Source organism: Cavia porcellus, unplaced genomic scaffold (assembly GCF_034190915.1).
Source record: "Cavia porcellus strain 051 isolate PalLab524CR breed Dunkin Hartley unplaced genomic scaffold, mCavPor4.1 scaffold_20, whole genome shotgun sequence".
Lineage (NCBI taxonomy): Eukaryota > Metazoa > Chordata > Mammalia > Rodentia > Caviidae > Cavia > Cavia porcellus.
Genome location: NW_026947503.1, coordinates 46,292,758 through 46,317,541, shown reverse-complemented (window position 1 = coordinate 46,317,541; position 24,784 = coordinate 46,292,758). Strand labels below are relative to the sequence as shown.

The window sequence follows — 24,784 nt, the reverse complement described above, 5'->3', positions numbered from 1 at the left end:
TTTATAACAATTCTTCCTAGGAAGCAGAGTTCTCAGTATAATTAACTGCTGAGAAGTAGGATGCAGCAACTGTTTGTTTAGTCTCAGTCTACTTGTTCAGAATTGTCACCCCTTGAAACTTAACTCACAATCAGATTTAAATTCCAAATATTATGGAAGCACTGTCAACTTTGGGGTGAATATTTTCCCAGCAATTTTCTCTTTTTCTTAAGAATTTTATTTAGCTTATGCCTGCCATATTCTCTAGTTAAGAGGGAAAGATTTTATTCTAGAATGTTAACATATTTATGACATTTCCCTAAGATTGAAATGTATGACTCCTTAGCCTCAAACACAGCTTTTAAAAGCTGGGCTGTGGGAAGTTTGGAATGTACAATTACTGTCATTCATTCAACAAGCATTATTATGGAAAGACCTCTTATCCCCATGTTACTGTGCCGAGAACTGTGCTGATCTGTAAGATACGGATGAAATGCACAGCTTCCAATGCTGTTGTGAAGATTAAGTATCATCTGAGCATTTGGCAAAGAAAAGGCCTTGGTACAGGGCAAATAATTCTTGCTTTTCTTCACCAGCAGCCAAGGAAAGGAGACATGGTTGCGTTGGTCAGCTTTCCTGTTGCTGGGACAACACGAGGAAGAGAGGTTTATTTTTGGTCATGATTTCAGAAATTGCAATCTGTGGTCATCTGGCTCTCAGGCAGAAATATCATAGTGGAAGGGAACAGTAGAGAAAATCTGCTTGATTCCTTGCATCTGGGAAGCAGGCTGCAGGGGAAGAGTTCCAGAGGAAGGAGCCGGGAGCCAGATAGAGCTTCCAGGTCACACTCCAGGACCCGCCTCTCCGACAGGCCCATCTCCTAGTAGCCCACCCAGCTAGGAACTCCTCCATGAGTTAAGGAGGTTAGGGAGTCTCTTAATCCAGTCAAGGAAAAAAATCAGGGCTAAATGACACAGTGGCAATGGTCAAAGTGGGTGAGAGAGTAAAGGACAGGTACTTACGCTGATCTCGAGGTCCATGATGGGAACTATCTACAGATGACCGGCAGAGCAGGACAATCTCTAAGCAGACAGACTTCTGAAATTCTCAGTGCTTAATTTATAACACAGTCACCAGAACCAAGTGGCTTTAAATTACTTGAAATCTCAAGTGGCTAGGGTGACCAATACTTCATTCAGTCACCTTCTTATCTGGCTCTCTCCAACTTTCAGATCATTTAAGCACCAGGGACTCAGATTTCTTACATCACAATAAAGTTAATGGCCTTTTATTGTGTGAGTTTATGAGACTATTTATGAAGTCCTGGGAATTCCTGGCCAAAAAGTTGCTTTACAATGATACATGTTGCCTATAGTTTGCCAATATATTTTGCTCAGATGTCACCTCTGGGAACTCAGAAAGTTATTATCTAGAGATTTAGAGTAAAAAATAGAGAGAACCAGAAAGGAAGCTAAGCCTCGGTCTGTGAGCCAGCAGGTACCCAGGCTGGGGAGAGAAGAACAACACCTTCCACCCCCAACCCCATCCCCTTCCTTGAGCAACCTGCTGATTTGGAGGAACTGCTGTTGTTTTACTGACTTTGCAAGCCTAATGCCAGTAGTCTGAACAACTATTTAGAAGACAACAATATGCAATATGGTAACTATTGTAGATTTCCTACTGTCTTATCAGTGTTTCAATTCATTTTATTGTTTTATTCCCTTTAAGATTAAATTTTAAATTTTAAAAATTCTTATAATCTCCAAACTAATACTTCCCTTAAATTAATTCATCTTATGAATCACTGAACCACCTCACATGTGCTGTTAATGTAACACTCAACCCCTTCCCCCAAGTTCCACCCAAACCAGCAAACCAACAGAATTCTACTTACATAAGGCCTTTGCAGGTGTAACAGACTTTAGTGAGACAGGATGATGACTTCCTCAGCAACACAAACATCAGACTGCATAATAAAATACCTACCACCCTGACCCATCCTTTTCTCCCCACACCCACAAATTACTCATTAAAGTCTAAAAACAACCTAGATGCTTCTTTTGATTCCTTTATGCTTGCTAACCCATACCGCCAGGACATCATTTACCATCCTAAGGTTTTTTCCTTCCTAGACAATTGCCTAAGAAGAATTCTAGTATCAACTACTGAAATTATAAACATTTTCCTTTTTTTTTTTTAATTGGTACCGGGGATCGAACTCACAACCTTGTACTTGCAAGGAAGGCACTTATGCCGCTGAGCTAAATTCCTAGCTCCAACATTTTTCTTCTTAGTTTACATAAAAAAAAAAAAAAAAAAAGCCTTGGAGAAAACAGAGCAAAATATTAACAGTGGTGGTTTTTGAGTTGCAGAAACATAGTTTCATTTCCAATTTTGTTTAATAAGCAAAAATTTTTAACATTACAAGAAACTGTAACTTTGTCTTTCAAGTGCGTTTAAAATATTTTGAGTGATGGCCTACACCTATAGTCCTGACATGTTAGCAGCTGAGCCAAGGGGATTGCAAGTTGGGCCAACCTGGGCTACACAGTGAGTTCAAGAACACTCTAGAACATAACAAGAACCTCTATCAAAAAAAAAAAAAGGGAAAAAATGAAACAGTTTCAACTAGCAGAAAAACTGCAGGGATAAATAAAAAGAATCTTTTCATCTTTTTGAGACAGGGTTTCACTATGCAGTTCAGGCTAGACTTGAACACACTTCGTAACCCAGGCTGGCCTCAAACTCGAAGCAATCCTCCTGCCTCAGCCTCATGAGTGCTGGGATTACAGGCATGTGCCACAATGACTGACAAAAATAACTTCTTTTAATCTGACAAAAAGAACTTTTTCCGAACGTAAAATGAGTCATTTGATAATGATGTATGGACATGTTGTTCTCATTCTTGGTGTTTTAGTGTGTGATCCCTACAAACAAAGACATTTCACTACAGAAGCCCAAAGTAACTCGAAACCAGGAAGTCAATCTTGTTAATCACCACCATCCTATCCTAGAAGCCGGCCAACTTATGGTAATTATCTCAATAATTTCTTGTTTTTCTTTGCTTGCTTTTCTGTTTTTGCAGCACTAAAATTTAAATCAGGGCCTTGAGCATGTTAAGCACATGCTCTATCACTGAGTTGCATACCCAGTCTCTAATAATGCTTTTTTTGTAACAAAAGGATCTAGTCCAGAACTACATAATGCCTTTGATTGTGATCCCTCTTTAGTTTTTCTCAATCTGGAAAGGTTTCTCGGTCTTTTCTTGCTTTTCAAGACGTTAATTTTTTTTTATTTCATCTTTTTGAGACAAAGTGCTGTGTAGTCCAGGCTGGCCTTGAACTCACTGGCCTAACTTGGTCTCAAACTCAGGGCAATTCCCCTGCCTCAGCCTCCCAAGGGCTGGGATTATAGGCATGTGCCACCATGCCTGGCTCAAGACATTAAATTTTTTGAAAATTACAGGTTCGTCATTTCAGAAAATGTTTCTCTACTCTGACGTGTCTGATTAGTGTGCAAGTGTGTGTGTGTGTGTGTGTGTGTGAGAGAGAGAGAGAGAGAGAGAGAGAGAGAGAGAGAGAAAGAGAGAGAGAGAGAGAGAGATTAGATTTAGGGATTATCATGGAATTAATTCTGGGTCTACAACTCCCAACAGGTGGCCTTCATGTGCTCTGTTCATTACTGATGACATTCAAAGTCATTTTGCCTTTGCCATTAGTGGGCTGTACACCAAGACTGTGTAAAAACTCTTTTCCTCTTCAACTTTCAACATACTCATTTATTACAGTTTTAAGTCAGCAGAATTCACAGCTTTTCACTTTATTCTTTAGGCTGAAAATACATATATTAAACTACATATCAATACATATTTTAGTGGTTGAATAGTCTAACATGGCCAGTGGACAACTCTTTAGCTGGCCAGTGTCCTCTGGACAAGCATTCATCATTCAATTAAGAGATTCTTTACTTTCTGAGATAAGAGGTTCCAGGTACCTTTGTCTATTTCTCTCCCAGACCTAGAATCATCTATTTCTCCAAGAAGCCCCAGATACTTTCAAAGGAAAACAGTATTGGAAAACCAAATGTGGGCACATTTTTGTAGGGATGTCCCAGTCCCTCCCTATGGTCCTCCCCATGGACACTGCTATGTAATTGTGTGTATGTGTACATGTCTTTGTCCATCTATAAAAGACATAAGCTCGCCATAACTATTTCAGTTCTATTCCAACAATGGTTATTCTGGTGTTTTTATTTTCCATATAACGAAACTTTCTTCTTGGCTAGGACATGCTACCTCTATGTTCCTTGTTGTATTATTTGATTGTTCCCACTCTAAGTAGCCCATTTTCCTGACAGAGCCCTGCCCCAAATACAGACACCCTCCTGCCCTGGAGTCCCATGCAGAGCTGATGCCAACCTCACCCCCTAGTGTTCTGGTGCCTCCCACCAAACCACTGAGACTCCCTCCGAGACACCTCTTGCTCAGCTCCTTGGAGTAACTTCTAGACAAAACTGGTCAGAAAGGGAAGGAAAAGGGAAAGAAAGGAATAACTTTTCTTTGAAAGCACAGCAGTGAAAACCTTACAGGCATGGTGGTGGTAACACACCTGCAACACCAGCACTCTGGGAGGCTGAGGCAGATATATTGTAATTCCAGTCCAGCCTGGGTAACTCGATGACTTAGTAAGGCCAAAAATAACAAGTAAACAGGGACTGATGATGTAGTTTAGTGTGAAGATCGTGGGTTAAATCCCCAGTATCCCACCAACCTGACAAAACGACATGCCCGCCTAGTGAAGTACAGCCAGTCCTGTCCACTTCCTTCCTCCGGTCTTCATTTGTGGCTGCTCACTTGCCCCAGCCTGGTTTCAGTTTCTTGCCAGCTTCTGCCATGCAGGAAAACACAGGCTTCCCACATGGCAACCGTGGCAGCGTTGATTTAACTATTACCTGTTGTGTGGGGGAGCCCAGCTCCTCCCTTTTGTCTCAATCCACTCAACCTCCTGCTTTCCCGTTATTCCTATTTAAATACAGCCTCTCATTCTATTTGGCTCCCCTCCAAATCCTTCAAAAGAAGAAAAACACAGATGAATGTCACCAAAAACTAGTCAATTTCCTGTCAAAGAGGAAGGGGTAAGAGCAGCGTGGGGCCAGGGTAAACATGGGGGAATAGACAGCTGCTTTTCCCCCAGGACACAGGGCAGGTACGGGGTCACCGCACGTCTGTGTCTGACTAAAGGATGCCATCCAGGGCAGGAAACTCACAGAAATATGACCCATAGACCCCATGTGTGCACACGGGGCGTCCTCACTGGACCTGGCATCCTCAGGGTCCAGCCCAGTGCTGTGACGGCTGAATGGATGAGGGAGCCTTGTCTTTGACACCTCTCACCTCCCATCTTTAAGGGTGGGGTCCCTTATGGGGAGCGGGAGGGTCTGCCACTTCCCATGGAAATTCGTAATGTGGTTTCATTTCCTTTCTGTCTCCATCCTGCTGGACAGTAAATTCATCAGTGAAACCCATCTTGCAGAAAATGTGTCACCCAGAGCTAAAGTGAACCAGGGAGGGGGCCAAGCCACATAGGAGGAGACTGAGCAAAGATAAGGGAGGGCCAGGCAGGCGCTGCCCAGGACGATGAAGCGGAACTCTCTGCCAATCACTCCGCCGCCTTCTCCCTTGGTTTTCTCAGAATCTCTGCCTTTGTTCCCTGTGCCATCTCCGAGGGCCTCTGAGCAGGCTCTGCTGCAGACCTGTGTCCCTCCGGCTGCAACACAAGACACGAGGGGTCAAATCAGCGCCCGGGTCCTGTGTTGTAGCCCAAGGACTCACACTGTATCATGAGCTCAGACTGCCCACACCTGCCCGGCTTCTTCCAGGTAGGCCACTGGGCTTGTGCTTGGGGAATCCAACTTGCTGAGCATCCAGATGAGGAAACTGTAAAAGAACAAAAACCAGCATGAGTAGTGGGATTGGGGCCTGGGGTTGTTCTTTGGTCATTAGAAGAAAATCCAATAGCTGAGAGTTAAAGAGGCTGGTGAAGCCTGGCACCAAGCCTTGCCCCACTGCCTGGGTGACCTGCACTCCAGGTGAGCAGCTCACCTCATGGAAATGGTCAGAGAGGGGAGGGACCACACACAGCCTTTCACTGACCACATTCCTTGCCCTCTGACCAAAGAATTACAGCTGTTTGCAAGCCACTAATTATACTTTATCATCACAATGCTTCCTGTGAAATGCTTTTTACACTAAGACCATGATGAGAATTTTACAAATGCCAGACTCCTACAATGAATTGTATTGAATTATAATAAATATCATGCTTCAGGAGTAAGGCAGTAAACACAACATTATTGCTGTCCATTTCCAATGGGCCTGAAGAAGATTTATTACTTATATAGGGTTTATTTTCATTCAAAACAATGCTTATATATCATTTTTATGTGAATTGTTTGGTGAGTCATTTCAGTTTTTTTCTTTAAAAAATCAAATGAAATGGGTCCAGAATTTTTTAAAGACATCAAGTCTTCCAAAGTTCTGACCTGCTGAAATTTCTCCTCTAGATTCTTTACTGGTTAAACTGTTTGCAGAAATCCATGGCTTTAGGACTTAGGAATGAAGTATATTACTCTCCATTTTGTTTTTTTGGTTTTTTTTGTTATTGTTGTTTGCTTGCTTGTTTTCTCTGGTGTTGAGGATCAAACTCAGGGACTCACACATGTTAAGCAAGAGCATCTTCCCCACTCCCCACTGGAAACAGTTCTTGCTGTTGACCAGACGGATTTCAAACTCCTGGTCTTAGGCAAGCTTGCTGCCTCAGCCTCGCAAGGTGCTGGGACTACAGCTACCCACCGTGCCCAGATCCTCTCCTTACCTCTCTCTTCAGAAAAGCAGAACTGGCAGTTTTTTCAATAAAAAGGCAGTAGATTCTAAGCACAAATTAGTTATTAAGCAAAAGTATAAAACTTATATATATCACATGGTTTCCTATCAGTGAACAAAGATAAGAGTCTCAGAGACTTGCAAATTGGGAGGAAGAAGGATTTTCAGAGGAATTTAGAACTGAACAGTAGAGGGCTGGAGGGATCCTTCTCCTGCCTAAATTATCAAAAACACTTCTAGGGTCTCTAGGTGACCTGGCTTCTCACTGTTATACCTGAGTTGTACACAGTGATATTAAGAAATTTTTTCCCCAACTGCCCTTTACAAACTGAGTAATCCTTTCCCAGGACCATAGGAAGTCCTGGGAAGTAAAAGGGACACATATCAGGCACTGCTGCCCACCATCCTCTCTGCCTTCCCTGCCCTCTTCCTCTCCAGGGGAGCCTGGCGGTTTCGGAACGGCCATGGCTCAGCATCTCTCCCAGCTTGGCTGCCTGTGAGGAGAGCGCGAAAGGGAGGTAGCAGATAAACAACACATCCTATCACTACTGCATACTTGAGAAAATAGCAACAGCAGCTCAGGGAATGGCAGTGGAGAGGAAGAGCACCCACGTCATATTCTCCAGACCATCGCCTTGTATACCAAATAGGACTTCATGGGACAGAAAACTGAGCCTCTGGTTTACACAGACAAAGGTTCCTTTTCTCACAGCCTCCTACTGTAGGTGGCTCCCTCCCCTCTCTCTGCCCACTTCCTCTAAGAAGCCTGACTTACCCAACATGCCCTTCTTAACCTCTTGAGTAGGGGAATGAACAACTTTTTGGCTTATGCTACTGATTTCTGGGGTCTCTAGGCTGTCGTGTTCTGTCTCTCCCAGATATCGTACATTTTGTCAAGGCTTTGTTGTGTTCTTGGGCCCCAATATAATAGCTCTGATAAAGGAGAGTCTGTCACAGAGCCACCAGGCAGTAGGCCACTCTGCAGGACCCTGGTAGAGCTCCCTGGTCCAGGGTTTGGTCCTCTGCTTCCCAAGTGTAGATGTTATCCAGGGTCCCCGTGAGGGCCCTGGATGTGTGTGGCTGGATCATTTGACAAAGCCTGGAAAACACTGAGAATCTGCTCATGGTTATCTGACCTTGAAAGACAGAAATGGGCTGCATAAGGAAGTTCTATGTGAGCAAAATGAAGGTGTCCCCAGTACTCAGTAGTAGCTTCGCATTGCAAGCACATGTGGCCCCCTGGTCACGGTTTGGTTTGGTTTGGTTTGGTTTGGTTTTGAGACCCTAACAAACATGGAAGTGATGAGGATTCTGGGGAGCAATCCAGAGTAATATGGGACAGGGAAAGGTAAACTCGCTCTGACCACAGTGGCCAGTGAGGCCACAATGGTCAACCCTGGAAATCCAGAGCCCCAGAGCAGCTTCACAGACATCCTGCTTGTCTCACAGTGGCTGCAGAGCTGGTGGACCCCAGGGTAGCCAGGGACCAGCACCAAAGTGTGGGCTGACAGGGCGGAGCCTCAGCCTGCAGGAGCCCCCTGAACCTGCACACCGTCTTGGAGCAGCAGGCTGCACCTCCCCTGATTTGGGGCTTAGCTAGAGCAGCAGAGTGGCCAGTCCCAGGCAGGACAAAAGCACACAGGCCTGGATAGTGGGCAGTTGGTGGCGTTGCAAGATTAGGACAAGCCCAGCCTCCTGCTCCTTCTGGCTGCCAGGACCTTCTCCCTCCATCCTTGCCCAATGTAACCACACTGAGCTGGGCAGAGTGAAGAGAATAGAAATCAGAAAGAGCATCGAAAGAGGGAAACGGGATCTGCACACAGGGAGGGTGGCAGGGAGAGGACAAAGGAGAAAGAGTGATTCACAAGTAGCATTGGTGGCAGGCGGTAGGTCAGGCACCTCCTCAAGAATGGTGAAGCCTGGAAAGGGGCGGGGTTTGGAGAAAAGAGAGGTCTCTTATGGGTGGCCCACATTCTTGGTGGAGTGCAGCTGGATTTCAGGCCACACAGGCCACACCAAGTGTCCTGGCAGCACCAAGCCAAGCAGAAGACCGCAGGACCAACCCAGGGCAGGCTGAGGGCTGCAGCAGAGGGCAGTGGACAGAACTCCTACCAAGGCTGTGCACCTGGGGTGCAGGACCCTGGTGTCCCTTGCAGAGGATAAGCTCATGTTGATCTGAGCTAATTTGAGAGGGAGAAGGGCTGAGCCAGAAGCCAGAGCTCTTGAAGGACCCTGACACTATGTGTCAGCAAAGGCTAGGCTTGTCTGTCCCTTTCCCCCTCCCTGGGACTGCTCACAGCGTGTGCCAAGCACACACAGACAGTCCTGCAAGACAGCCTGTGTTGAGGGGACAGTGCGGTGGCGGAGGGGGGGTGCTATCCCATTCTTGACCATGTGGGCCAGGGCCTGAACCCAAGATGTGCTGGAGGGAGGTGGCAGGGGCAAGGCCAGCAGACACAGGGGAAGGAGCAGGGGACAAAGGCCCTTGTCATTCACTGGGAGTGCCAGAAAGCCCCTGAAGACTGGCAAATAATGATAAACAGTGGTGCTATTGGCAAGATGGCAAAGCAGGCCACGTTAAGCACGGCTGTCATTCTGCTGGGTCATGGGTGGTAACAGGGGCACCAACGAAACAGGCCCATTTGCCTCTTTTGCTGCAGGTTCTGTTTGCACTCTGTTTCCCTCTATTTATTTTTATACCCTACAAACAATGCTGCACATTAAATAGCCACCTTTCATCCATTTGTAATTCTCTCCCTCTGGGCACCATACATTTCTGTTATATGATTATCATACTAGGAACTAATAGGTTTTCTCTCCTTGGCTTCAGACTTGGCCTCACAGCTGTTTCCACGGCAGGACCTGAGACCAGGGGAGGCAGGGAGGAGGGAGGACCGCCAGCCATGCCCTCTCCTCACCACGTCACACCTGGATGACTGCACTTAAATGGGCCCATTGGTAAAATCTTAAGCCCATTTCCAAAAATAATGCAAATGAGGGGGGAAAAAACCGATATGCATCTTAGAGCCTACAGCATTCTTCAGAGGAGGAGGTTTACCAACACAGAGAAAGAGTGCTGATCTTGAACGCAGGAAAATGCCTTTGAATTCTCCACTGCAATGCTCTTACTCTGTGACTTCAGGCAAGCCATTTAAACTCTCAGCCTCAGTTTCTTCCTCTGCAAAATGGAGGTATTAAACCTGCCCTGGCCTTTGCAGATTTGTTTGCACAGGTAGAAGTACATAGGGTCTACTCTGTGACTTCTGAAATGAGCATGCTGGTACTGTACTTCCAGGAACTATGAGCAAGGAACAATGACAATAAAATATGACATTGATGCAAAATAGCAGGATTATTATTTAAGGAACTTACTCTCTCACAGTCATTTAACAAACATCATTGAGCATTTAGTTTGCATTGAGCTCTTTGTTAAGCAAAGGAAATAAGGCGCCAAAACCTTCACTGTTTAGGTTCTGGTCAGATTCTGTTACCTGTAGCAAAAGGCAATCCTAGTTCACTTGCCAAGGGGCAGTAGAGAGGTTAAAGGTGTGGGTTAAGGACACAAGCTTTGGAGACAGAGTGACTCGAGTTCAACTCTAGCTTACGAGCTGTGTTTCCTCTAAAAACAAGTTTCTAGATCTGTAAAATGGGGGTGATAACAGTGTCCTATTTGTAGAATGGCCATGGTCATGTAATGTCATAAAGTGCGTGGGGCCCAGGGCCTGGAACACATGGAGATCCCATGAGCAAAGCTGTGCTGCCATATGTAACAGCATAGTGGACCAAATGTGTGTGTCCACCCACATTCATCTGTAGAAACCCTAACCCGCAAGATGATATATGAGACGTGGGCCTTTAGGTGGTGAGTAGGTCAGGAGGGTGAAGTCCTCTTGATAGGATTAGTGCCCTTCTAAGAAGAGACACAAGAAAGATCGTCTCCCTGTTATTCATAAGAAGATACAGTGAAAATGCAGCTGTCTGCTGGGCAGCAGTGAGCCCAGACATCAAATCTGCCAGCCTCTTAATCTTAGACTTCCCAGCCTCTAGAATTATAGTTGTTATTTCTATTGTTTATAATGTACCTGTTTATGGCATTTTGTTATAGCAACCTAAATGGACTAAGACTATCTGTAATATGGTTTGCCTCAGTGACACACTTGGAGATGACACAATGCTAATAACTCCAGTTTCCCCACAGAGGTGACTCCCAAGCCACTCATGCCTGTGCTTAGTCTAGACTCCAGCCAGCAGGTGAACCTGCTCTACCCTCTTCCTCAAACAGGATGAACTTTCTGAGGCAAAGCAGATTTCAGAAAAAGGACAGTCATTGTGGCTGGCAGTTACAGAGGTGGCATGGCTCCCCGCATGTTGTAGGTACTGAGCACACCTGGCTAAATGACCAACCAGTGCTTGAAGATCTGAGCATAGTCACAAACTTTTTCATTTGTTGTACACTTGCTGTATGCCAGGTACTTTCTTAGCAAGCGTGAAGGTCCTGACCAACTCTAGTGACAGCTTTAGGACTCCCAGGTAAGAGGTTATGTTCTCGGGAGATTCAAGGCACTTTTCATGAATCCATATGCCTATGGGATCAGTTCAAAATTTCAAACTGGCAACCTACAGATAAGATAGACTTAGTAAAACAACTTTATAACATTAAAGTTGGGTGTCCCTTCTGTGCAGCTAGCAGGTATCTTGGAAGCTGGACTTTCCCTTTGTTGACTTGCACAACCTTATCAAAACATCACACAAGGTGGAATTTTGCAACAGGCTGTCTCGGGCTCTGGCCAACTGCCTACAGAACAAACTAAGGCTTCTCTCCCAGAGACATGCCTGAGCCAACCTTGCCAGGCTCCCTGACACTATTGAGAAACTGCCAATTCTCTTCTCAGGCCATCTACCCATGCTCCTAATCAGCCTTGCCTCCATACCACCTGTTAGTCATCCCCTTCCCCAAACAGCAAGCTCAACCCCTTAGCCTGGCACTCAAGTTGCTTTCCTTAAAAGCACTGGATTTCTGCCTAGCTTCTCCCCATGGTCACTTCATGGTCCAGAGATACTGATTGCTTTCTTGCCTCCTGCCCCCAAGACCCCGCCCACACCATCACCCCACGAATAGCCCCCTTCCCTTCCTCTGCCTAACACTGTGCTGCTCATCCCTGAAGGGGCAGCTTAGGGGGGTCCCTTCCCATTGATGCCCCACTTTTTACCTCCTCAAGTTTCCAGATTGCACATCTTCACATTTTTCTATAGGTCTATGTAGGTCTTTTTAAACAATAAATGCTTTTGGAACTCCCAGGTTGTAAAACTCTGTTAGATCAGGAACGGAAATGTGTATCCTGTGGTCTCTAATAAGATATCTTGGATATTCTGGGTAAGTAATGAATATTTGTAGAATAAATTAAATTACTTCATGAAAAGTTCCCTATTTATCATTGAAATGGCCTTTTTCTCCCACAGTCAGAATACAACAATTCAATATCTCAAAAGCTTTTGCTGATATCATTTTCTCAAGCACAGCTATTAATAATTTGCTCTAAAATGCTCATTTAAGTGCCCAACGTGAAGATAAGAGGTCTGCTTTCCTGTTGATGCTCACACTCAACCATAATTATCTGTCATAAGAGGCACAAAGAGGTGTGAAGATGAAAGCTCAGAAGGTCACGTGGGTCACCTCAAAATCCTGAAATGGGGAACAATTAGCAGCAGCCTTAAGTGCTAGGAGAAGGGGGCACTATTAAACGCATGAGGCCATTTGTTCTGAATGTCATAGAATTCAATCTCCCCTCCCACATCTCACCATAGTGCACGCATGCACACACACACACACACACACACACACACACACAGAGGCACGCAGAACTATCCTTCTCCCTGCTGGGAAAGAATATCCACAAATGATTTTGAGATAGCTGAAGTGTGCTTTTTTAAAGACTAGAACTAACAAATCTGTAAGGGTTCAGATGGGTCTGTCCAGTCTTCCTACACATGAGAGTCTCAACATAATTCAACCTTTCATTTATAGCTCAGGGTCATTATTGCAGACCTTATTTATTACACTGTGCAAGCATACTGTAATTTTCTCAGAAGCATTGTGCCTTTTCTTCTCAATGGCTAAATATTTAGTTTCTGTATCTGCTTTTCATCATTTTTCAGCCTTGCCATGACTGTCAGACTCTGTTGTCATTTCATGAAAGGACAGCCTGCAGAAGCGGTCCCCAGCCCCCAACAGCCAGATTTACAAAGGCCAGGAAGCTCGATTACCAAGTAGATCAGTCATGTCTGAGCACACGGCATGTTGCCAAGGTAGAGAACAAGGGTCCCAAGAACATTTATTCTGGAAGGTCTGAGGCCTCGTCTTACACATTCCTTGGTTTCCTAGAAAAAACCTGGTTCTCTAAAAAGTCCAAGTTGCGAGGAGAGAAGCTCAGTTCAGGATGAAGATGGTAGGCAGCTCTGCACAATTTGTGAGCACCAACTGACCACATGACCAGCATGACCACATCATGCATCAATGCCATTAATTTAAATTGCATTGAGTTTATAGTTTTATTATATACCACTCAGAATTCCATCTGCATATGACTTTGCATGTATTAAATAGCATTATAATAGTCAGCACTGGGGATCCATAAGAATCTGCCTGGAAAACTATGAGTGCTTGACATTTGATCTGCCCTCATAGGGAAGATTTGTTGTTGACCCAGTTCTTGACTAGCAGTTGACACTGGTGCAAAGCGACTGACAACACCTTTGCCAAACGCGAGACACAGATGGTCCTCAGGGGTAGTAGGTTGTGAGGCTTTTGTTCAGATCATCCAGACTATAGTTACTGAAGTCCATCTTTTTATAACCACCAACATATTCAGGTAACTTTTCTTTTTTGTTAAACTGCTTATTCTGAGATAATTGTGTACTCACATGCACTTGTTAAGAAATAATACCAAGAGCTGGGCTAAGTAGCACACACCTGGATTCCCAGCTACTTGGGAGGCTGCACCAGAAATACCACAAGTTCAAGCCCAGTTTGGGCTACTTAGTGAAACCCTGTCTCGAAAAATAAAAAGGGCTACAAATCAGTGTGAAAGCCCTGGGTTTAATCCCCATTACTGCAGACAAACAACTGAAAGCCAAAGAAAGATCTCATGTACCCTTCACCCATTTTTCCCAGAGGTAACATCTTGTAAAACCATAGTAATGACTGAAAGTCATCACTGATACACCCATCTTGATCTACCCAGATTTCACCAGTTTAACATGTTCTCATTTACTCGTATTTATTCTTATGTGTATATAGTTCTATACAATTTTACCACACACGTAAATTTGTAAATCTACCATAAGTCAAGAAGCAAACCAAACCCAGTACTACAAGTATCCCTAGAGCTACCATTTTATAATCACACACCCCCCAAATCCCTGGTAGCCATTAGTCTGATCTCTCTATTTTTGTCACTTTAATAGTGTTACGTGAATGGAATCACATAGCATGCAACCTTTTAGGATTAGCTTTTTGTTCTTAGCATAATTTCCTCAAGATCCAACTAGCATGTTGTGTGTATCAGTATTTTCTCCTTTTTTTATGTCAATAGAAATTGAAACTAGGACCTCACCCATGCTAGGGCAAGTGCTCTGCCACTGAGCGCCTTTAATTACTGAGTAGCATCCATGATATAGATGTATCACAGTCTGTTTAATCATTCATTCACAGAAAGACATCTGTGTTACTTCTCATTTGGGGCTACAAATAACCCTGCTATGAACATTCCTGTATAGGTTTTTGTTTGAACATAAGTTTTCATTTCTCTGGGGGGAAAAACCCAACATTGAGAATGCTGGATTGGGCTGGAGATTTAGCTCAGCGGCATAAAGCGCCTGCCTTGCAAGCAGGCAGTCGTGAGTTCGATCCCCGGTACCGATAAAAAGGAAAAAGACAAAAAAAAAAAAAAAAAAAAAAAAAAAGAATGAGAATGCTGGATTGTATTTTGTTTTATAAGCAACTGCCAAGCTTTTCCAGCATATCTGTCTTTTTTACTCAACTGTATTTTGTAAAATTCTCTTCAAAACAAGGACCCCAATTTATAAAACACTAAGTTAGTAACTTACACCAGACAACTAAAATATCAATAAGGTGTCTTTGAAAATAAAAAAAGAAAGAAAGAGAGAGAGAGAGAGAGAGAGAGAGAGAGAGAGAATGAATGAATGAATGAATGAATGAATGACTGGTCCTAGAAAAAAATAACTTGTAATGAAGATATTCTAGAAAAACTTAAAAAGAAGTTCTCTGCCTCCCAAATGGTGGAAATGTATTTCTTTACTTATTTATTGCTAATTTTTTGTTTTTCAAGGCACCATTCCTTGCTGTAGATAACAATTTTTTGGCAACAAATGGAAAACAAGTCCCCACTTGCTCAGTCTCAAAATCAACCCCCCGTAAAGGCAGATCTGCAGGTGAGGAGGCAGAGGCTGGCTTGGCGCTGTGTGTGGAAGGTAATTTTCAGCTGACTACACAGACCTCTGAACCGCCGGCTTCAAGGTCCCCCTCTTCTACAGGTTGCTTCCAAGACCATAGAAATATGGCCATAGGGGGCTGGGGATTTAGCTCAGCGGCATAAGCACCTGCCTTGCAAGCAGGCAGTTGTGAGTTCGATCCCTGGTACCGATAAAAAGGAAAAAGACAAAAAAAAAAAAAAAAAAAACATGGCCATACATTGCTAATTACTAAATGTTTTAATGACAACTGAGCAAATCTATAGTTTATTTCTACTCTCACCTTCCGTATATCACATCCTCCTTCAGGAAGGTGATGGTGGAATAAATGCTCATAGATGTTGAGGGCTCAGAAGGGAAATAGGTTGGAGATACATTTGGTTCAGGTTAGTACGACCTGCTTATGTAATGTATAGTCACTTCCTTGTGTACTTCAGTGATATCTCACAGCTCTGATAAAGAAAGTCTCCCAGAGAAATCCCTGGCCATGACGGTTGAGACCAATCGATGTACTACAACATGAACATATCATAGAACACCAATCCACAGAAGGATGTGGGTAGAAGTGGGATGTTCTTGCAACCATCAGACATTTGAAGTTGTAAGCAGAGAATTCATTTCTTATCAACCCTAGTCAGAAGTTCTTCCTAGCCAAGAAAAGTCTCAGTAATAAAGTTTACAATATTAACACACCATATTCTTCCCTTTGTAGATAAAATACATTTTATCAGACTCTCTGTGTGTGGGATGGAGATAGCCTGTAAGATACCACCAACACTGAGGACATCTATGTGGAAGTTGCAGGTTTTATGTATTCCAGCAGATGCGATCACATTTTAATATATATGGCAGTTCTTACCCTAAAGTTCGGTGGCTCCAAGAGAAATCTGACCAATCTCAAGAAAACTAGAATAATTAAAATCATGCTAGATAAAGTATTTTTTGTATAGAGTCTTTATCAGTGATAGCAACCCTTTTAGAGCTTTCAATGATGCAAACAGCCCTCTGTGGCATTTGTGTCATGGGGTCACCACACTAGTCTACATAGAGTATGCTAGGTAATCAAAGGGTATGCAGCCAAAAAAGGTGGGGAGAGGAATACGGAGGTTGTTACTAGATGTGTATTTTCTTGAATTTAGGGGATTAAGGTATGGACATTGTTGGAGGCCATTATTCTGTCTGCCACAACCCACAACTTGCTGTGTAATCCTAAACAAGGTTGAGGGCTCTGCCCCATCTTATACATGATGAAGAATTAGAGTAAATCATGCCTTTTATCTCTAAAATTCTATGCATTCATAACCAAGTTCTCCAGTATATTTTGATGAGATGGTATCTCAACCCATGTGCCATTTCTGTGCTGCTAGGTCCCTGTGGAAACCAAGTAAAAAGGATATGGCATTTTGTTTGGGAGCTAGGGATGTAGCTCAGTGTAGAGCACTTATGAGACCCTGGCTTCAGTCTCGAGCATCAAAAGAAGAAGAAGAGAAGAAAAAGGAGAAGGAGGAAGGAGCCGAGGAAGTGGGGAGAGTGAGAAGAAGAGGAAAGAAGGAAGAGAATAAGAAGAGGAGGGGAAGAAAAGGAAAAAATTGTTTTGAAGACATTTGGAATAATACCTGAAATAGTTTCAGGAAATTGTTTTCTGCCCTTTTTTCTCTGTTTTGAGTAAAGCAGTCTCATGAAGCGAAGGTAACCTTCCTATTCTTTGTGGATTTAGACTTGCAAATTTAGTCATCAAAACATTGTTTTCTTTCCCTTAGATCCTCATAGCTAACATAACATGTTTGGTGCCTCTGGTAACCCAGAAATTGGAGCCATGCTCAGTGCAATTTATTTTTCCTCCCTCACTCAGTGACATTCTGGTGGCACCCAAACCTTACCCTCCACTGAGTCCACTTAAGGCCTCAGCCTCACAAGCAGCAACGCTTCCTTCTCTCTGGCTAGGGTGAGGGAGGGCTCAGCTCAGAGTGCCATCTCCATGAGGCAGAATGCAGCGGATGGCAGGAGCAAGCTGCCCAAGTGACTGCCCTTGTCTGGCACCTTAAGATCCACCCTGCTCCCTGTGTCCTCTGGAAAGGGAGGCACACAAACAATGCTGTTTTGAGGGGAGAGGCTGGTCTGCCCTCCGAACTCTTGTCACTCAGGGGTATGGCAGGGCTGCCCCATTCAATCTCCTCTAATCACCCATCTCCAGCCTCCAGTGACCCCATCACCCAGCATGCCTTGCTCAGCCAGGGACCAGGGGAAACCACCGTTATTTTAACCACAGTGAAATGCAGTGTTGCAGGTTGCTTCATCACAAGTAGTTTCTCTTCTTCACCATAGTTGTGTTCTTCCCCACCATCCAATGTGTGCACTGCAGATACAGATGACCAACCAGGGGCCTTCTGCCAACGACCCACTGACTCAGCAAACATCCCTCTATAACCAGCTCAGGGCAGGTGGGGCTGGAGGGACTGGGAGTTGAGCAGACTGAAATTCCTGCCCGCTGTGAACTTTCAAGTGGTATGAGAGAAGAGAAGAGGAAAAGGGACTGAGTGAGGTCAGGGGAGGAAGAGTGACAGTAGGCAAATCAGCCCAGTGGGGTTGTAAATGGTTTGGTCAGAGAAAATGACATGTTAGCAAAGATCTGGAGTAAGGAAATGGGAGGAGCAGATATTTCAGGCAGAGCATCCCAGGTAGATATCTCAGAGGGAGCTGCTGCAAGGAGTCTTAGAACGGAGAGGAGGCCAGGGGAGCTGGAACAGAGTGAATGGGGGAACAGTAGGAGGTGAGGCTGGAGAGGTGAGAGGAGAAGGCAAATGATAAGGGTCTTGATAAGCTACTATATTAGTCTAATTTGTGTTACTATAATTAAATGCATGAGGCAGGCTACTTTATAAAAAAATGATTTTGGGGGGGGGGAATCATGAGTCTGGAGGTTCAAGACCTAGAGGCCTTGTCTGGCATGGCCTTTTTTCTGGCAGAAACAATAGGCAGCACAGAGCTTCACAAGGTGAGATACTGGGAGAACACGTGTGTATCTGTGTCTCTTCTAGACTCTTCCTTTTCTCATAAAACCACCAGGATTCAATCGTGGGGGCTCCCCTCCGAGGACCTTATCTGTTACTAACCACCTCCCAAAGGCCCCATCTCTAAACACCACAGTCAGATTGTTTCCACCCTCTTAATACCTCATAATGAGAATCAAATTTCAACATACAAAGACTTGGAGGACACTTAAACCACATCCAAACCATAGCAGACACTTTAAGGACTCTGAAATTTACTCTGGATTCAAATGGAAGATATTTCAGGGAACTGGGCAGAAGAATGACATGATCTGACTTCTAACAGGGCACCTCTAGCTGCTCTGTGGACAACTGACCACAAGGAAACGAACAGCAAGAAGCAGCAAGACCATTTGCAAGACCACTAAGCGACCCAGACAAGAGATGAAAGTGGCTTGGGCCAGCATGATAGCCATATAGAAGGTGAGAAATGGTTGAATTCTTGCTCTGTTTTGAAGCTGGACCAACAAAATTTCCTGGCCTATGTGATGAGAAGAATGAGAGAACGGGAAAAGTCAAAATTTTGGGCCTGAGCACCAGGAACAATGAAGCTGCCATTAACTGAGATGGGAGGAAGAGAGAGTGGCAGGGGAAGGGACGTGTTAACTTGAACGTGTTCGGTTGAGATATCTGTGGGCAGTCAAGTGGGGATATCAGGGAAGCAGCCAGTATATAATCAGCATGACATTTAAAGTCACAAGAATAGAGAGTCCAGAAATAGACCCACACACATGTAGTCAACGGATCTTTGACAAAGGAGCAAAGGCAATTAAGTGAAGAAAGAAAAGTCTTTTCAACAAATAGTTCTGGAACAACTGGATGTCTATTTTAAAAAGTGACATAGACTTTACAGACCTCCTTACACTTTGCACAAAGTAGATCGTGGACTGGAATGTAAAGTATAAGCCATAAAATTTGTAGAAGAAAATATGGACTAAAATCTACATGGAAGCTTCAGAATGATGATTTTTTAGATGCAAGGCCAAGCACAAATCATGAAAAAATAATGGTAAGATGGAATTTATTAAATTCAAGTCATGAGTCTGGACAAAATCATCCAGGGAGGGAGTGAATTTGGAGAAAAAAATCAGTCCAAGGATGTTTCCAGCATTTGTAATGTTTCCAAAATCACCATAAATAACTGTTTTGAGCTCCTGTGGATTTAGGTTGAGGCAGGGTTATTGATATAAATTGGATGCCAACATAGACTATACTGAAAGTAGATAACCTAGAGAGTATCCCATGGGGAGCGAGAGGGCATAGAGAACCGAGCCTTGAAATCTCTACCATGGAGTGTTGATGCGGTAAGCAACGCAAGTAAGGCAGAATGATCAGAAGCAGACAAGGAGCAAGAGACAGTGCCATTCCCTAGGGAGGGAAGAAAACTTCCCAAGAGGAAAAAGCATCAAGGTGCCACATGCAAGTAATAAGCCACTGGAAGCTGAGGATAAACTATTGGATGGGCTGCCTGTGGTCCCTGGCAACAATGCTCTGGGCTGTATTGCTGCCAAGGCCCAGCTAGAGCAAATTCAAGAAAGAATTAAAGGACAGGCAGTGGGGACAGTAGGCAGATCTGTCACCGAATTCTTTTGAAAAGAGAAACCAAAAATTAGCAGTATCTGAAGAGGAGGCCAAGTCAGAGAGAGGGCTCTCTGTAAAAGGGAGGGATTGCAGCGTTTGCATTTGTTGCAAATAGTTCTCTAGGCAGGGGACACTTGATAATATAGAAGGAAAAGAGAGAACTGCAGAACAAAGGCCTCAGCGAGAGAAGAGAAAGAGTGATCCGCAGTCAACCACCTAACACCACAGCAAAGAAGAAGACTCAAATGCATCTGGGAAGGTCAAATGCGGGACTGACTTCCTTAATAGGCAAGGCTTTGTCTCAAAATGAAAACAGAAAAGCAAACACACAAAGGGCTAAGGATGTATCTCAGTACCAAGGCCTTGGGTTTAACCACCAATCCTGACCAAAAAAACCCAAATAAACAACAACAACAAAAAAACTAGGTCTACACTGTAGTGGCTCATATTTGAGGAACACCTAAAGGTAAAGTCAAAGCAATGGTGTGCAATTTCAGATAAAAATTAAATGATAAGCAAACAAAAAAAAATCCAAGCATTAACTCTGCTTCTCAAGCTCTGCAATTATCTACCAACAGAAAAGTTTAGGCCTTCAAGGCAGCCAAGGCTTCTGAACTATTTCACAAAATATGTATTAAAAGATAGTAATAGGTGATTTATCTTTTAGAGTATTAAAGTTATCAGATTTCTTATTTTTTTAGACAGAACATCAAGTTATACAAAAATAGTTAACTTGTCTGTGTTTTGCTTCACCCCAGGTGCACAACAGAAGCTGTGTTTGCAAAACATCTCCTGTTTCATCACCGTATGAAACTGTTTGCAGAAAGTAGATTAATGCTTGCACAGGCCTGGGGCTAAAAATGGGATATAAATGCAAACAAGCCAGAAGTTTTTTGGGGGGTGATGGACATATTCTAAAACTAGAATATGTAGTAATATTAACAACTTTTAAAATATGCTAAAAGCCACTGAACTGTATGCTTAAAGTTGTGGTGGTATGTAAATTACATCTCAGTGAAACTGTTACCCCCCAAAAAGGAAACTGTTCTGAGAGCACAGGGGTCCTCTGGGAGGATGCTGCTGCCCTCCGGCTTCAGGATGTACTGGTCACTTCTCAGAAGCCAGAGGGTGCCTTGGTGCTGCTGGACCTGGATTCTCCAAAGCCCCCTGCAGAGGCTGAGGCTCTATCTCATGGCATTCAGGAGTTTCTCAGACATAATAAGGTTCATCCCCAGGTTATGTTTGGGTGCTGATTTCATCTATAATTACCAAGCCTCAACACATAAAAATGCTTATCAGTCAGTGAATACCACTGTGTCTGGCACTCTTTGATAGTAGTAGTCTCAGAGAACAGATGGAATTCACAGGAAGAACCCAGGCTGGTTTATGGTCATAGGCCATTTTTCATTAGTATAATAAAGTATCTGAGGCTGGGTAAGACACAGAGAAAAGAGGATTGCTTTGAGCACCATTCTGAAGATCATCGTGCTAGCACTGGCTCAGCTCTGGTGAGGTCCTCATGGTAAATGGCATCATGGCGGGAGCAATCACACATGAGACAGGAAGCTGGAGAGCAAGGTTAGCCTTGCTCTTTTAGAACAAACCTCTTGAGGGAACTAGACTGGATCCCCTATAATTACGTCAGTTCCTTCATAGAACAGGACCCCCCACTGACCTCATCAATTCCCACAGATTCCACCTCCCAAAGGTCCCCCATCTCTTAACACTGCCATACTGGGGAACAAGTTTCCAACATATAGGCCTGGGGGGACACACTCAAACTATAACGAAACCATAGTGCTCATCCAGGTAATTTTCTACACTCATTCCTTTTCTTTTACATAGGGATTCCCTTTTCTCTTCCAACTCCAGCTTGGTACTTGTATGGGTTTGTTTCTCCTGACTGTGTCCAAAACTCTCCATCTGTGTTCCAATCCCTGCCTAGATGGATTATGTGATGATAATCTGCCTCTTGGATCACAGGGCCATGTACATAACATGCAACTCATCATAATCCTCTAGAAAACTGCCCTGACTTGGCGCTTTTGAATGAAGTGATGTCTGAAGTACTAATGGGAAGGATTAAGTAACCTTAGCTGGACCTATCACTAAACACCCCAACCTTTCAAATCCCAACACTGTGGCTGTCTCTAACAATACCAACCCCCAGCGATGGCCGGAATATACGGGCCCCTGGTGCCAGTGGATGACAGATTTTCTAGGTTTCTAGGTGGGCTCTATCTCTCTGTTTCAAGACAATTGGTGTCCTATTTGGTCCCGACCCCTCCATTTACCTTTGGTCTCCCCTGACTTACAGTTCTTATGTCATATTCTGACTCACAGATTTCCATCACAGGTACCCCACACCTCCCCATCAATACAAATCCTTTCAGACCTGAACAGATGAGAACAGAGGCTCAAATCCTGGTTCTTTTCTCTGGGTTCCTTGGGCAATGGCCCTGGGCACCTCTGTACGATTTTGTGATTTCATCTATTGCGAAATTAGATGGCTAAAACAAAATAGAGTTCATTAGTCCAGTGGTGCACCTGGCGCTAAGTACATATTTGTTGTTAGTTCTTCCTGTGGTTAATGAGCTGTGCCACCCTGCTGCAAGGGCTTTGCGGCTCTTCAGGTTTGGACCCTATGTGACTGCCTTCGGTACTGTTGTCTGTGACTCAGTATGCCTTTTACTGTTGGGGATTTTCTCTCATGACATGGCTGAGATTTGTCAGGCTATCAATTCTAGATAACAAACTTGGTTTCTGTTAGTTCTTTGCAGCTTTGCTCAGCGGCAATATCAACAGCCAGTGAGATTTATCCAAGGTGCGGATTATTGCTAATTGTTAGTTATTCGTACTTAATCCCTTCGAAGCTGATTTCTTTGATATCAGAGAACCCTGAAGTCCTGGCAGTATTTTGTCAGCCCTGCTTGCCCTCAGCTCTCCATGGCTTTTTGCCCACACCAGAAGCAGAAAGACGAGCTGCACAGCAGACATTCTCATTTGTCGGAGTAAAACCCTTGTCCTCTGTAGGGATTCATTTCTCTTCTCAGCCCTAATTCTTTGCCCTTTTAAGCCAGAGCTATTATTACTTCTAATTTGCATCGAATGGTCCCTTAGCAACCATCACACACTGCATTTGATACCAGCTTGCCTCTACTACTGCTAGATTTACCAAAATCTTAGGTTTTCCAGAATACAACTTTAAATATGACAAACAAGTAACCAGTTCTCACCATGTTCGCCTACATCAATGTCCTCCTTTACTAGGTAGCTAAACCACAACAGCCAAATTGACTGGCAAGCGTATTTTAGGTGAAATTTCCCTTGCCTTACGTAAAAAGTCTTATAGATTTACCATTCTTGAAACATTACAACCCAAAACAATGCCACTGCTCCTAAAAATAAAAGAAAGATTAAATAACATACATTTAAATAACTACATACTTTATAATACATCTTCAAAACACACCTATTTAGACTCGACTTTTTCCAAAAAGGCTATAAGTAGTGATATACTGGTAAACTAGCTCCCTGGAAGGAAAAAAAGAGGCCTATTTTGCAGTGTTTGCCTATATTCGTGGTGTAAACACTTCCACTATGGCTGGTCTCAATTGTTTAAAACAGGACTCACAATGACACATAGATCACCCATGGGCACAGAGGAAAAACAAACTCCCAGGCTCTTCCTCTGACTGATTAAAAGCATAATTTGTGTGCCTCCTTGTGAGGCAGTCAAGAACTTAACACATTCTGGCCAACTTGAACCACAGGTGGTTTAGAGCCACCTAGTAGTGAGATACACAAATTACAGTCCCATCACAAATGTACTGAAAGTGGCTTTTGCTGGGGCTGGGGATTTAGCTCAGCAGCATAAGAACCTGCCTTGCAAGCAGGCGGTCATGAGTTCTATACTGATTAAAAAAAAAAAAGTGGCTTTTGCTAAAGCCATGCTCTTTCCTTGGGCCTACAGACATCTATTAGGTAACTAACCACAAAACATAATTCGACTTTCATTTTATATTCTACATTACATTAAAACTTTGCATACAAGTATATTAATCACTTTTTTTTAAAAAAAGGTTGTCAAAACAAGATTTGTAGTCCTAAATTTACCTAACCTATCTCATTCTCCTTTGAGACTAAGGAGGTTAAGATAAGAGTAACTAAAGTAATTTTCAGGATTTACAGAACTATTCAATTAATTACCTTTTGCAATGCTCAGTTCCAGACGCCCTCCCTGAATAGATACCTGGAAGTCTGCAGCCATTGTCCTCAGTGGGAGCCTCACAGATTACCTATCATGATGAAATCACCCTGCTAAAAAGAAATGCTCATTTCACGGGAACCAGATTGCTCTTCCTGTCCTGCAGATTGCTCCAGAACTATGGAAATCAGAACAGATAATGATCAACCAGACCTTGGCCCATCTCAGCTAATCCTTAAATCTGGCCTCACCTTTTTGTGAGTGGGCCAGTCTGATCCTCTTGTGTCAGAGTTGCTGTTTCTGGCCACTCACGCTGGCATTTTTTCACTATTTTCTTACTTTCCTTTGTGAAGGAGTCACTAAATCTTTGTACTCTCCTTTACTTCCTAAGACCTAAAATCTCTTACCATTTTTTTATTTTTCAATTAAAGCTTTTGTCTATAAACTCATACTTTTCTTTCTTTCTTTTTTTTTTTTTTTTTTGAGGCAGGATCTCTCTATGCACTTCAGGCTGGCCTTGAGCTTACTCTGTAGCCCAGGCTGGTCTCAAACTTGCAATGATCCTCTTGCTTTAGCCTCCCAAGTGCTGGGATTACA

The 24,784-nt window shown here is 43.6% G+C and overlaps 1 protein-coding gene across 1 annotated transcript in view; it reads right to left on the bottom strand.

Moving 5' to 3' along the window:
* Positions 1-3,742: 3,742 nt before the first annotated feature.
* The window catches only part of LOC134471850 (uncharacterized), a 53,175-nt gene continuing 32,133 nt past the window's right edge, over positions 3,743-24,784 (bottom strand). Inside the window, exons 2-3 of the mRNA XM_063232025.1 lie at positions 5,839-5,914; positions 3,743-5,744 (exon numbers count right to left, since the gene is read on the bottom strand). Coding sequence (XP_063088095.1) covers positions 5,637-5,744; positions 5,839-5,914 — 184 coding nt within the window. The 3' untranslated portion in view covers positions 3,743-5,636. The remainder of the gene's footprint in view (positions 5,745-5,838; positions 5,915-24,784) is intronic.